The sequence below is a fragment of the Canis aureus genome, chromosome 21 (assembly GCF_053574225.1).
Source record: "Canis aureus isolate CA01 chromosome 21, VMU_Caureus_v.1.0, whole genome shotgun sequence".
NCBI classification, from domain to species: Eukaryota; Metazoa; Chordata; class Mammalia; order Carnivora; family Canidae; genus Canis; species Canis aureus.
In genome coordinates, this window is record NC_135631.1 from 10,713,711 (window position 1) to 10,728,692 (window position 14,982).

Sequence of the window (14,982 nt, forward strand, 5' to 3'; positions counted from 1 at the left end):
AGTTCAAGACATGAGACATGATATCTGAGATGAAAAATATGCTAGATGAGATTGACAGATGAGACACTGCAGATTAGTGAACCTAAAAACATAGCACAGAAATGATCCAAAATGAAACAAACACAGAGAGGGCAGCCAGGTGGCTCAGAGGTTTAGCACCACTTTCAGCCCAGGGCCTGATCCTGGAGACCTGGGATGGCATCCCGTGTCAGGCTCCCTACATGGTGCCTGCTTCTCCCTCTGCCTGTGTCTCTGCCTCTCTCTCTCTGTCTCCCATGAATAAATAAATAAGTAAAATCTTAAAAAAAAAAAAACACGGAGAAAAACAGACTAAAAAACATGAGCAGAGCATCACTGAGCTGTTGGACAACTTCAAGTGGCCTAATATACATGTAACAGGAGTGCCCAAAGGTGGGATGGGGACAGAAAAAAATACAAAAATAATGGCCAAATTTTTTAACTTTGATGAAAACCAGAAACACATTGATCTCAGAAGCTCAAATCCCAAACACAAGAAACATGAAGAAAATTACAAGGCACATAACAAATAAAATGGACTAAAACCAGTGAAAAGAAAAGACAATAACAACAGCCAGAGGGGGACATCTGTGTGGCTCAGTGGTTGAGCATCTGCCTTCAGCTCAGGACGGGATCCCAGGGTCCCCACAGGGACCCTGCTTCTCCCTCTGCCTGTGTCTCTCATGAATAAATAAATAAAATCTTTAAAAATTAAAAATAAATAAAAAACAGCCAGAGAGGAAAAAAAAAAAAAAACACATTACACACAAATAAATAATGATAAACATAGTACCAGACTTATCCCTGGAAACAATGTAAGCCTAAGACACAGAGCAGCATCTTTAACATCCTGGAACAAAACATGTAGCTTATAGTCTCCACCATCTGGTTCAAACCAGCATCACCTTCCACGGTTAATACAACCACCACCACCCCAACTGTCTCCTGCTTCAACCCTTGCCCCTATTGTTACTCTCAATACAGAAGCTGGAATGATCTTATTAAAGGAACAATGTGCTGAGAACCTCCAAGGAATTCCTATAAGGCCTTACATGATCTGCCCTCCGCTCCTGCCCCCACACTCACTAAGACTTGACAGCCCCTGCATCACAGATGCCTCACACCCCAGAGAGGGCCTGAGCACCTCTACTTGCAGATCTCTCTGTCCTGATGTTGCCATGGTTCACTCCCACAGCTCCTGCAGGCTTCCTTAAACACATCTCCTGGGGTGCCGGCGTGGTATGGTCGGTTAGGGTGAAGCACCTGACTCGATTTTGGCTCAGGTCATGATCTCATGGTCGTGAGATAGAAACACCCCCCCTCCCAATCAGAATTCTCTCTCCAGCTCACTCTGCCCTGGCTCCCACACACTCTCTCTCTAATAAATAAATAAATCTTTAAAAATAATAATTACATATATATATATATATACACACATATACATATATACCTTCTCCAGGCTACCTGACCTGACCACCTTATTTGACGTTGAGAATCCTCCCCATTCTCTATTCCTCTTCCCTACTTTATTTTTCTCCACAACAGATCAACAAAAAGATGAATGGATGGGGATAGATACATGTTTTTCTCATTTATTTTGTCTGTCTATTCCCACAAGAATTTAAATTCTTAAAGTACAGAAATGTTGCCCATTGCATTAATCACTGATCTCTGGTGCCTACAACAGAATAATGCCTGGCACATAGCAGGTAGGTACTCAATACATCTCTCAAACGAATATAAATGAATTGCACAATTACATCAGAAAACAGAACCCAGAAAAATAAATTTTGAAGTATATACTTTCAAAATACACTTCACTCTTGGGAGTTGCACCAAAAGTATAGCAAAACAATAAGAACACTGTATGAAGAACTTTGTTTTCTTGGCTACTTAATATTAAACAGATTAAATTAAATCTACAGTAAATGCTGTAGAGAATGCATTTGACATCAGCACCCAACAGAAGAGCATCTCCTGTCCCTCTGTGACCAGGATCTGTGCAAGGGGCCCACACCTTCATTCTATGGATGACAATTTCAAAAAGGCCAAGTGTCAGGAACTGAACAACTCAGCACAAATGGACCCTCAATTACCTTCTTGCCTCCCTCTTTCTCCACAATCTCAGTCAACACTCAGGAAAGCTAGATGTGCTACATTGTGGAAGGACAACTCAAATTGTGGTTAAATAATAATGCAACAAAAGTTTTTTTAAAATAAACAGAAACTACAAGCTAATTAAAAGAAGTAACTGAGATTGTGAGGAATGTGTCCTATGGAAGGAAGGCCTATTGAAGACTACTTGTGGATAGAGACACATTTCTACCACATTCCCTGGCACAGCCCAGCATAAACTCAATCACAGAAGACTCTGATTCTCATAGGCACAATGAGGCTCAAACTTAGGTTCTGATCTGGTTGTGCTGAACTTGACATTTAAAATTTTTTAAATCAGGGACACCTGGGTGGCTCAGTGGTTGAGCGTCTGCCTTCAGCTCAGGGCCTGATCCTGAGGTCCTGGGATCGAGTCCTACATCAGGCTCCCTGAAGGGAGCCTGCTCCTCCCTCTGCCTGTGTCGGCCTCTCTCTCTGTGTCTCTCATGAATAAATAAATAAAATCTTAAAAAAAAAAAAAAAAAAAAAAACACCTATCCAGATCTTTAAAAATAGTAAAATAAATTTTTTAAATCAAAAAAAATTTTAAAAGCTACAGAACTATATTTTTCAACAGCAATAAATGCAATCCATAAGTGTTCCAAAATGCTCATTTTCCTGCTATTTTTTTTCTCTTCACTGAATAGTCTTTTAAAACAGCATCAGTTCAGTATCCTTTCGCAATGCATCTTAAAAGTATATTAGAAACATGTAATTGCTCTCTCAACCATGTCACATAAAGGCAGGCTGGCCACAAAAAAAGCAAAACACAGGGATGCCTGGGTGGCTCAGCAGTTGGGTGCCTGCCTTCAGCTCGGGTCATGATCCCGGGGTCTGGGATCAAGTCCCGCAACAGGCTCCCTGAGGGGCGCCTGCTTCTCCCTCTGCCCGTGTCTCTGCCTCTCTCTCTCTCAGTCTGTGTCTCTCATGAATAAAGTAAATCTGTATTTAAAAAAAAAAAAAAAAAAAGCAAAACATAAATCCCAATGCCGCACTGCCTGCCCTAAGGAGCTCCAAGTGCTTTAGGTACACTAAATAACTAATCCTCATTACTCTTCAGTTGCCACCAGAAGGGATTTTAAAGGCAAACAAAGCACCTTACCATGCAAAACAAAAACCAGGCAACCCAACTTGGATGCTGACCTCCACACTTTTCTCCATAAACAGACACCAAATCCTGGGGCACGTGACAAGGTACATGGGAGCCATCCTGAATACAAGGAATACACAAAACCACCACAGCTCTCACTGGGTTCAAATGTAGGACAAAAATGAAGACTCCAGACTTGACAGAGCCACAATTTGCAAAGGTGAGAAAGAAAAGGAAACAGTACCAGGATCTGATCCAAACCACAAGCCAGAAATTTGTTTCCCTAACTGAATATAGCTAGCAGGGCCAGTCTCTCCAGTCCCCGTCTCTGGATGCAGCAGGAAGCTAAGGGAGAGATGCGGGCCCAGAACATAACAAAGGAGTGGGTCTCAGCCTCACTACAAAGACCTCCTCCCCTTATGGGGCACATTGCTACCCTCTCCAACCTGCCACATCCCCAAGAACACAAGGGCCAGCCCACAGGCCCCACCCTCCCACCAGATGTGCCTCCCCTCTTTCCACCTGGTGGCTCCCAATTCCCACAGTATTTTCCTGATTCCATTTCCCACACTCTCATTGTTAGGTGATTGTGGGCCCTAGTTTTTTTGTTTTTTTTTTTAAGATTTTATTTATTTATTCATGAGAGACAGAGAGCGAGAGGCAGAGACACAGGCAGAGGAGAAGCAGGCTCCTTGTAGGAAGCTCGATGTGGGACTCAATCCCAGAACTCCGGGATCACACCCTGAGCTGAAGGCAGATGCTCAACTGCTGAGCCACCCAGGCATCCCGTGGGCCCTAGTCCTCATCCTCTCTGCCAATAATAGTGAAGGAAAAAGAATGAAGAGTTGGCAGGAAGTGATGTTTGCATCAAGTGATGCCTGATGTAAGGCAGGCAGGGACGAGACTGTCACCACAAGTTTAAACTGTGTCTTACGAGCAGTCGCAACACTGGGCAAGGCTAGGACTCGCCTCTTCCTTTCTGGTGCTGTGCATCTCTGCATCTCACCATCCCCATACTCTTCTTGGTCTTCTTCCCAACTCAGTCACAGGGCACTATTTTAAAACAAGGCCACTTCCTCCTTGCCTGCTATTTATCCCATGCGCTGTGGTTGTACCTCCTTGGCTCTCTCCACCAGAGTGCAAGAGCTAATCTTATCGCTCAGCCTCAGCTCCCACCTCTGTGGGAACACCCACTTGAACTTATCTGCCCTGAACTTCTCATAACCAAATGGCTCATACAACTTTTCATGACATTTCAACCATGTTAACTTTCATCGCAAAACCATTTTGAAAAATGCCAAAGCCAGAATCAGTAAATACAGTTTTATCATCTAAATCTTAACTATCAGGATGCCCAGGTGGCTCAGCCACTGAGCATCTGCCTTCAACTCAGGGCGTGATCCCGGAGTCCTGGGATCGAATCCCACACCAGGCTCTTCACAGGGAGCCTGCATCTCCCTCTGCCTCTGTCTCCACCTCTCTCTCTGTGTCTCTTGTGAATAAATAAAGTCTTTAACAAAAAAAAAAAGATAAATAACACATGACCTAGTGAAAGCTGCTCATCTCTATTTCCTTAAAATTATCATTCATTTTGTTAAGGTGATGGCAAAAACTATTTAATTTACTTCATACTGCACTGGAAGATGACAGGAACCATCAAATTTCCAACTCCCCAACTTGTGGTTTCAGTACCAAACCTCTGTGCTTGGGGCACCTGGGTGGCTCAGTGGTTGAGCATCTGCCTTTGGCTCAGGGCACAATCCCAGGGTCCTAAGATCAAGTCCTGCATCAGTCTCCCCACAGGGACCCCGCTTCTCTCTCTGCCTATGTCTCTGCCTCTGTGTGTCTCTCACAAATATATAAAATATTTTTAAAAAAATAAACAAACCTCTGTGCTGACCAAAATGAAGGGGCAGAACAGGAGAGGTACCACTCCTATGTATCTATCCTACACTCATTTCATCACACTGGATCCAGGGAGGGAATGGACCAGACATGCTTTAACAAAAAAAAGAATATTCAATGAGCTCAGAGGCAAACATGAAACATTCCAAAGTTTGACTTGGAACTACCTTTGGTAGATGCTTGAACATCTGGCATTCCTCTACTATTCCCTCTGCTCTCTAGGACCTCTTCACCTTGCTTTCAGGGCAAGGGCTCATCTTGTCCACCTGAACAACCACTTCCTCTCCTTATTCTGCATTCAGGAGTCTTGAATACAGGTGGCACTCAATAAAGATGAATGCACTGGCAAGAACTCTTTACATTTGTCTGCAAACTCTTCAGGGGGGCAGGGACCATTAGCTCTATTTCCCTGAACCCACAAAGTTCACATAACAGGCCCAGATGCCATACCTTACTCAAAACCTGAGGCCAAATTTGTGCCGGAATCCAGAACTGCTCAGACTTTAGGAGGAAGCACACACTTGTGAACACTCATGCAGGAGGGAGACCACATAGAGCTTCATGACCATACAAGGCCAGCACTTTTGCCAAATGAGTTTACCAAAGAGTTAACCAAAAAGACTTTTCGTCTTGGGAGTCTTATTACACTTTGAATATCAGTAAGGGTGACAAACATGAGACATCTAACTCTGGGAAATGAACAAGGGGTAGTGGAAGGGGAAGTGGGCGGGGGGTTGGGGTGACTGGGTGATGGGCACTGAGGGGGGCACTTGGCGGGATGAGCATTGGGTGTTATGCTATATGTTGGCAAATTGAACTCCAATAAAAAAAAAAAAATGAAATTTAAGCTAAGGAAAGACAGCCTCAGGTCTGAGAAATTCGGAAGTGCTCCGAGCCCCGCCCACTCAGGAGCTTACACCAGAGAGCCACCTTCTCTGGGGGCACCATCACACTGGAATCCTCTCTGCCCTAACTCTATTTGAGCCAAGGAAATGCTATTTAATCCCACATAGACAGTCTTTCCTATAACTCTACAACTACAAAATACTAACACATATTGTTGCCAAAACAACAGAGTGAAAATCATTTTAAGAAGAAAGAGAAGTCATGCTAAGTATCTCACATGAGAATATACTTATCACCAAGACATTTCAACTTGTCATAAAAGAAACAGAGTGACCTCCACTTCAGAGGAGCCAGAAGGGAAACAAGGAAGAATACATAGGTATTTCCTCGATAGAGGAACCACCAACCTTGGCAGAAAAATTCAACCTGGATCAAAGACTTCCTTCCTCCTCCAGCATAGTGGTTCGTCCCTCCCTTTACCCTCTGTCACACACTTCCTAAATCCGTTTCTAAAGAATATAAATTATGCATAAGACTGCAAAAGAAAATATGCAGGGAGAGCATTCTTTTTCAAAAAGTCAGCATTTTTTCAAATGTCCAGTCAAAACTAAAATGTTTTTAAGAACTTTAAAAGTTAAAAAGCAGACTGACAAACTCTGATTCTGATCTTTATTATTACTCAGGAAAATCAAGTACCAACTTTATGTTTAATTTCCTACACTGACACTTAAGTGGAATTTAAAATTTTTTTTTAAGATTTTATTTAGGGCAGCCCCGGTGGCACAGTGGTTTAGCGCCGCCTGTAGCCCGGGGTGTGGTCCTGGAGACCCGGGATCGAGTCCCACATCAGGCTCCTTGCATGGAGCCTGCTTCTCCCTCTGCCTGTGTCTCTCTCTGCGTGTCTTTCATGAATAAATAAATAAAACCTTTAAAAAATAAATAAATAAAAAATAAAGATTTTATTTATTTATCCATGAGAGACAGAGGGGGGGAGAGAGAATGAGAGAGAGAGAGAGAGAGAGAGAGAGGCAGAGACACAGGCAGAGGGAGAAGCAGGCTCCATGCAAGGAGCCTGATGTGGGACTCAATCCCGGGTCTCCAGGATCACGCCCTGGGCTGAAGGTGGCGCTAAACCACTGAGCCACCAGGGCTGCCCAGAATTTAAATTTTTATGTTCAGTTTCTCCACATCCAATTTATGACTCATAACAAAAGGAATTTTATGAACAAATACATGTTTTAAACTTCAATCACGCTAAAATATAATTCAAAGGGATGCCCAATTTCAACAAAGTTAGCAGAAACAGAAAGGACAAAGTTTCATTACCAACACAATGAGCAGTGCGCTGATACTTACTCCACTAGTTTATCACTGCACCTGCAGCAAAATTGCATGCTTTCTCCAATAACATGGGAAATTTGTTTTTCTGCCAAATAGCTAATTACATCTCTCCACTTGTTTCCCTTCATTTGAGCGAGTGCCTGGAGGGATTAAATAAAATGCCTCCAAGCACGATGGAAGTGTCTTAATTCATCTGCACAGTCCCAGCCCCCGCCACCTCGTGCATGGAGGAATAAATGGCAATTTCCTGCCCACTGGCAACGTGACTGATCTCACAAGAATGAAGACCTATTACTTCTCTTTCATTGCAGTCTTGATTATTTTGCAGTCAATTCCAAGTCTGACAACATTTTCAGCAGTATTTCACGTTCTCAGCGCTGTTACAGCGTTGACATGTGAATGGCAATGCATAAAGACATGAATTAATTTATTATTTTTTTTAATTTTTATTTATTTATGATAGTCACAGAGAGAGAGAGAGAGGCGCAGAGACACAGGCAGAGGGAGAAGCAGGCTCCATGCACCGGGAGCCCGATGTGGGATTCGATCCCGGGTCTCCAGGATCGCGCCCTGGGCCAAAGGCAGGCGCCAAACCACTGCGCCACCCAGGGATCCCATGAATTAATTTATATAGGACTGTCTGCCGGTAAAAATCATATGTAAAAGTAAACAGAAGTTCCAAAATAACTGAATAGCTAATAACTATTATTTTTCCCAATTTTATCAGTTCTTTCATTTTCTTTCAATTCAGCACTTGGGGGGCACCTGGGTGCCTCAGCTGGTTGAGCATCAGACTCTTAGTTTTGGCTCAGGTCATGATCTCAGCACAGCGCTGGGCTTTGGAGCCTGCTTGAGATTCTCTCCCTCTCCCCTCTACCTCTTTGGCCCCTTCCACTAGCGTGTGCACTTGTGTATACACATGAGTGCACACGTGCATGCACACAATCACTTTTCCTCTTTCTCTCAAATAAATCTTAAAAAAAAAAAAAACCCACCCCTTGGATATGATAACCATCTTTTTTTTTTTTTTAATTTTTATTTATTTATGATAGTCACACAGAGAGAGAGAAAGAGGCAGAGACCTAGGCAGCAGGAGAAGCAGGCTCCATGCACCGGGAGCCCGACGTGGGATTCGATCTTGGGTCTCCAGGATCGCGCCCTGGGCCAAAGGCAGGCGCCAAACCGCTGCACCATCCAGGGATCCCGGATATGATAACCATCAATGCAACAGCCTGGATGGGCCTCAAGACAATTGTGCTGAGTAAGAAAAGCCAATCTTGACAAGTCACATATTGTACAATCCCATTCACACAATATCCCTGAGATGTTATGTAGATACAGAGAACAAACTAGTAGCTGGGGGTGGGTAGGTGGGCTATACTGGTAACACAACGGGGCTTTGTGATAATGGAACAACTCTGTATCTTGATTAACATGGGGGTTACAGAAAGCTACATGTGATCAAAGTACAAAGATGAACACACACACACATGCGCGCACACACACACACACACACACACACCAGTGTGGGTAAAACTGATAAAATATAAATACACACTGTGGAATGTACCAATGTCAGTTTCCCAGTGTTGAAATTGACTGTTATTGGAGAAATCCCCTTCAAAGAGGTTGGGTGAAGGGTGCTGGGACCTCCCTGCCCATTTCTTACTTCTTACGAATCTGTATTTACTTTGAGACAAAGAATTATTTAAAAATTGGGACTGGGCAGCTCTGGTGGCTCAGCGGTTTAGCGCCACCTTCACCCAGGGCATGATCCTGGAGACCCAGGATCGAGTCCCACGTCGGGCTCCCTGCAATGGAGCCTGCTTCTCCCTCTGCCTGTGTCTCTGCCTCTGTGTGTGTCTCTCATGAACAAATAAATAAAATCTTTAATAAATAAATAAATAAAAATAAAAATTGGGACTAAATAAAAAGATTAGGATTTTAAGTATCAAATGCAATGAAACGCCGGGACACCTGCACCCCGATGTTTCTAGCAGCAATGGCCACGATAGCCAAACTGTGGAAGGAGCCTCGGTGTCCAACGAAAGATGAATGGATAAAGAAGATGTGGTTTATGTATACAATGGAATATTACTCAGCTATTAGAAATGACAAATACCCACCATTTGCTTCAACGTGGATGGAACTGGAGGGTATTATGCTGAGTGAAGTAAGTCAGTCGGAGAAGGACAAACATTATATGTTCTCATTCATTTGGGGAATATAAATAATAGTGAAAGGGAAAATAAGGGAAGGGAGAAGAAATGTGTGGGAAATATCAGAAAGGGAGACAGAACGTAAAGACTGCTAACTCTGGGAAACGAACTAGGGGTGGTAGAAGGGGAGGAGGGCGGGGGTTGGGAGTGAATGGGTGACGGGCACTGGGTGTTATTCTGTATGTTAGTAAATTGAACACCAATAAAAAAATAAATTAAAAAAAAAAGGATTTTAAGTATCAATTTAAAAAAAAAGACAAAAAGAAACAGTTCATTAACTCCTACACACTGAACTCACATTAGCCAAATTTAGTGGTCCCAGGGTTGAAGTTAATCAGAAAAGGTCAACTTAATTTTATGAGGCACTGAATTAGTTTGCTACATGAGCCACAAAAACTACAGGCTTGAGGAAGACTACATAACAGGAGCACCTTTAAAATCCTGGAGCATATTCGCTGTTGCCAAAGCTAAGAGTCATGTTCCCAGCCAGCCATCTGAAGTGAACAACTTACATGAGGCGCAAAGAGATGCAAAGCCTACCCTTGAAGGTCTTAGAAGGGGAAATTTAAGAAACTAGTTCAGAAAGGTAAAAGGGAGCTGCAATTTTAGAGCTGAAACAGACTCTAGTGATACTCTAGCTCAAAATCCACTCCTCTCCATCAGCTGAAGAAACCTAAGGCTCAGCAGCCACTGGCTTCAGGTCATGGAGCAGGTGAGAGGCAGCTGGGTCTCTCCACAGAGCCTGGCCACATCCATCACATTCACAAGAAACCAATGAGCACACAAAATCTGAGGTGGGAAAAGGGGAAGCTGGAGCCAGCTCCCTGCCCCAGGGGGTTAAGCTCAGATGGCTCTGGCCATCCATCCGGCCAGGGTTAGCTTTCTGACCCTATCCCCAGCCACAGCCAGCCTACACATGCTCAGAACGTTCATTCCCTGCTGCTCCATCACATCTTGGCCCTCGACCTGCAGTGCTCTTTAGACAAAATGGGCATGAGAATCATCTTGAAGCTAAATCCTTTCTGGCTCACTCATCTATTCATTTACTAGGCTCGTGTCTCATGCCAGATGCTGTGCAAGCAGCGGAAAGACATGACAAGCAAGACAGATGTGGTGCCTACCTTGTGGGGTTCATAGTGAAGGGGAGGGCACAGCACCACAGACCCATGACACCGCTCTAGAAGTGCGGCACTATGACAAAACAAAGACCAAGGGCAGCATGAGGTGGGAAAGGTGGTCCTGAGGAAGGGACTGTAGTAAACAGAGACCTGGCCCCAAGAAAAATGAGGCAGCCCTTCCTCCTTAAGCTCCTTTGGGGAAGAGACTATCCTATTCATTGGTCTATATCAGTGGCCCTCAACCAGAGAAAACTCTGCCCCGTAGGGCAACGTCTGAACACACCGCTGGTTGTCACAATGGAGGCACCTCGTTGTATGGAGACCAGGGATGCTGCTGTCCAACACCACTGGACAGCTCTGCACAACAAATAACCCAATCTCAGCAGTGTGGGGGGTGGAGAAAGTCTGCTCTAAGGTCAGTCAACAAGTATCTGCCGAGTCCTCCCATATGGCAGGCAGTTACCTTCCACTCAACTGCAGACCTAGCACAGAATACATGTCTAATATGCAGGTGACCGGCTGTCAAGAAAATGGGTTTCAATCTCAATGTCTTTCTTGCCCACTGCATTCTTCTTCCAAAATGGAAGAACTGACATCACTCCTAATTTAAGGCTGCTAAGCCTTTAGCCAAGGGTTCCCCTGCAGTGATAGCGCACACACACTCAGCTTTACAAAAGCTGAAATCACATTAAATAGCACAGGAAGGAAAAGAAAAATATTGCCTACTTGTAAATACTCCGATCTGAGTGTGCTACCACTCCGATTTCTCGATTTCTCGCACAGGAAGGGGAGGGACAGAAGATCAGAGCTTCTCTGGGGGAGAAGCAGGCTGGCATCTGGGTGCCCCCGTCTAAGGAGGTGAGGGCTTCAAGGCAAGGCTCAACACAACAGCATCTACCAGCAAGTGAGGTTACAGACTCTCTTCAAAACATACATTAACCCTAAGGCAATAAAAATCAACTATCTGGCAGGTAATAAAAAAATAATAATAAGATGCACCAGATAGGAAAACTGGTTTTGCCTTTAATTTCTTTAATTAAATAAAGGAGAGATCTCCGAAGGCTGTAGCTTCTCTACAGACGGAAGCCCCCACCTGCCTCCTGGCTTGTTTCGCTTCTGGTGTGGATTTCTTCCACTGTGAGGGGACGCGAGTGTCCCGAAGAAGGGGCCAGCAGCCAGGGCAGCCACCCGAAAGCCACCCCACCCTCCACTGCCCTGTGTCTGCACTCCTGGGGGGAGTGAGTCATTTCATCAGGGCCTAATAAGCCACCAGGACCCGGGCGGAGCTGCCTCCCAGGCAAGGCAGCTTTCGCTGCCCCCACTCCCAAACTGAAAATCCACGCTATTTTGGAACACGCTGGGTTAAATGCTCCATTACTAGAAAGATGAGCAGACTGCTCCAGATGACATCATGCTGGGGGGGGGGGGGTCTTCACCAGAACCCTGTCGAAGACGCCACAGCACCCCCACGACTGGAGAACCCCACCTGCCCTGCACCCCGCACCCCTGCTCACTGTTCCCTGACCCGCAGGCCCCAGGCCCAGCCCCCGACTCTGCCTCCCACAGGCCTGCGCCCTCCTCGGCGGCCCTGTAGGTCCCTCGCACCCCAGGCCCGCGCCCCCGACCTCTGCCCTCTGGGCCCGCACCCAGACCCCCAGACCCCCGCCCTGCACCCCGACCCTACGCCCCCGGACCCCCCGCCCTCCATGTCCACACTGGACCCCGTCCCGCCCCCCCACCGACGCCTGCCCTCCCGGTCGGCACCCGGACCCCGCCCCGCGTCCCCGCGCCCCCGCGCCCCCTGCCCCCAGGGTCTGCACCGGCCCCCGCGCCCCCGCGCCCCCTGCCCCCGCGCCCCCGGTCGGCTCCGGGACCCCGCCCCGCGCCCCCTGCCCCGCGCCCTCGGGGTCTGCACCGGCCCCCGCGCCCCCGGCCCCCGCGCCCTCGGGGTCTGCACCGGCCCCCGCGCCCCCTGCCCCCGCGCCCCCCGTCGGCTCCGGGACCCCGCCCCGCGCCCCCTGCCCCGCGCCCTCGGGGTCTGCACCGGCCCCCGCGCCCCCGCGCCCCCGGCCCCCGCGCCCCTCGCAGGCCGGGTCCCGCGCCGCCGCCACTCACAGTTGCGGATGTCGGAGATGAAGACCGCCAGGCCCCGCATCCCGTCCCCCTTGGACACGGCCGGCATCTTCGGGCCCGGGGAGCGGCCTGGGCTGGCGGGCCGGGAGGAGGAGCCGAGAGCGGGGAGCCGGGAGCGGGTCGCCGCCGCCTCAGGAGCCGCCTCAGCCGGAGCCGCCTAAGGCTCCGAGAGCCGCTTTCAGGGCCGCCGCGCGCGCGCACGCACGCACGCTCGTCCCGCGTGCACGCGCACGCTCGCCCGCGGATCGCCGCGTGCACGCGCGCGCCCGCTCGCGCGGCTGCGGGCGGAGCGGGGACGAGCGCGTCGAGCGCGGGCGCGTAGGGGCAGGTGCGGGGGCGCCCCCTGCAGGCGGGAGCACGGGGTTCGTGTCCGAGGCTCCCCATCCGCCCCCCACGACCCTGTCCAACCCAGGCTCTGGGGCAGCTTACTGGTCTGCGTCCGGAGCCCCGAGGGCCTTACGTGCACGTCACCGCTGCCCAGGGCCACCAGCCCCTTCCTGAGGCCTGAACACGAAGGACTGCCCACCCCCACCCCCACCCCCACCCCCACCCCCTCCCCGCACCGCACCCTCGGACCGCGGGCCGGTCTAGACCTGAAGCCCTCCAGGCCTGGCCAGAGCCCTGTGCCATCTGCCACCACCCACCACCTCCTCTTGCCCCAGACGTGAACACGGAGGACCGTCCCTGTGGTCAACAGAGGCCTGGAGCCTGGACCACCCACCCCACACTCCCCCACCCTTCCACCCCCCAGTCTGTGTGGACAGCAGGTGGCCCTGTTGAGCTCCCTTTGTGAAGCCAAATGGCTTTGAAAAGGAAGCTTTCTCCTTAGGGGGAGAGGGGGGTTGTCTGGGCCCCAGAACCTGGTGCAGGCCCCCACCCACAAAAGAGGTCTGTCCCTCCCTGGCTCACTTCCTCAGTTCCCAGGGAAAAGTCAGGGCTGGCTAGACCCTGGCCGGGAGGAGGAAGGGGTGGGGCCCCTGCCACAGACGAGGCGCCCCACCCAGGCTCTGGGCCTGCAGGACCCCCTGGGGGAAACCGGAACCCTGGACGCTGGAATCCTTATACGGAAGCAATTTCACCAGCCTCCAAGACCTTCTGAAGAGCTGGGCCTGGAGAGGGCTTCCTGGAGGAGGGGAGATCCACAGGGAACACATCCTGGCACCTGGAGATAACCCTCCCATGGCCAAGCCAGGGGACTCAGACAAGCAGACCCTGACCCACTCACGGCAGCCACTCATGGAACAGGACGATGCCCAGAGGTTGCAGGGACCTACGTGGGGCATGGACAGACTGCCAGCTCAGGCAGAGGTGGAAGGCTTCTCTGAGGAAGGCTTGGAGTTGCGCAGACATCCTACCCGCTTTCAGAGATTCTGGGCCTCCCAAGCCTCCTGACATTCCCCAAAGTACGTGTTTGGGGAGGGGGTCATGAAAAAGACCCCACACTGTCCCCCAGCTCCCAGACCTTGCCAGACACACAGCTCTCAGATCATTATTACCATGAGATCTCGGACCTGAGTCCACTCAGCCCTACCCAATCACAGCCACTCCTCTGCAAGGGACAGGCCACCTTTATGAGTATGAAGTGCTTGGAAACAGTTTCGTAAGTTGTGTGACATCTGTCACATTTTAGCCACTTGTGGTCACAACTGTGTTTCTAAGGGCAAGGGTGGAGCTGAGAGTCTCTTTCCAGCATCCCTGGACACTGGGAAGTAAAGACAAAAGCCCACCACTGGCATGGTGAAGGAGAACACAAAAGCTGGGGAGCCCAGAGCCTGCAGCGTGCGTGGCCACGGGATCAAGAGACACCGTGCACCATTAGCTGGCTGTCCTGCCTCCTTCTCAGACCTGAGCCTGCTCAGCCCCCTGGTCACTTTTGCAAGTGATTCTTCCCATAATCTCTGGAGGAGTGTGGGCTGCAGACAATGATCCTTCCAGAAAATTGGGGTTGGTGGCCTGGTTCTGATATGAATAAAGGCCCTGAGCAGGCTACAGGGACGGGGATGTGGCAGTCCTGGGCACCAGGATTGACATGCTTAGGGAAGGCCAGGTTCTGGGAACCAAGCATGTCCCCTGCCATGGACGACATGCTGAGCATGAGAAATTCAAGAACTCTACAGCAGGCCGGTGTTGTTTTGTCTTTTAAAGATTTTATTTATTT

The 14,982-nt window shown here is 48.8% G+C and overlaps 1 protein-coding gene across 4 annotated transcripts in view; it reads right to left on the minus strand.

Moving 5' to 3' along the window:
- AP2A2 (adaptor related protein complex 2 subunit alpha 2) overlaps window positions 1-13,017 on the minus strand; it is a 97,546-nt gene extending 84,529 nt beyond the window's left edge. For 2 of the 4 annotated variants that reach the window (XM_077862935.1, XM_077862934.1), the window contains exon 1: window positions 12,807-13,016. In XM_077862935.1, the coding sequence (XP_077719061.1) occupies window positions 12,807-12,873 (67 nt within the window). In that variant the 5' untranslated portion in view covers window positions 12,874-13,016. Of the gene's footprint in view, window positions 1-12,806 lie in introns of all 4 variants that reach the window. The other 2 variants (XM_077862936.1, XM_077862937.1) reach the window with 2 other exon arrangements.
- Window positions 13,018-14,982: the final 1,965 nt, after the last annotated feature.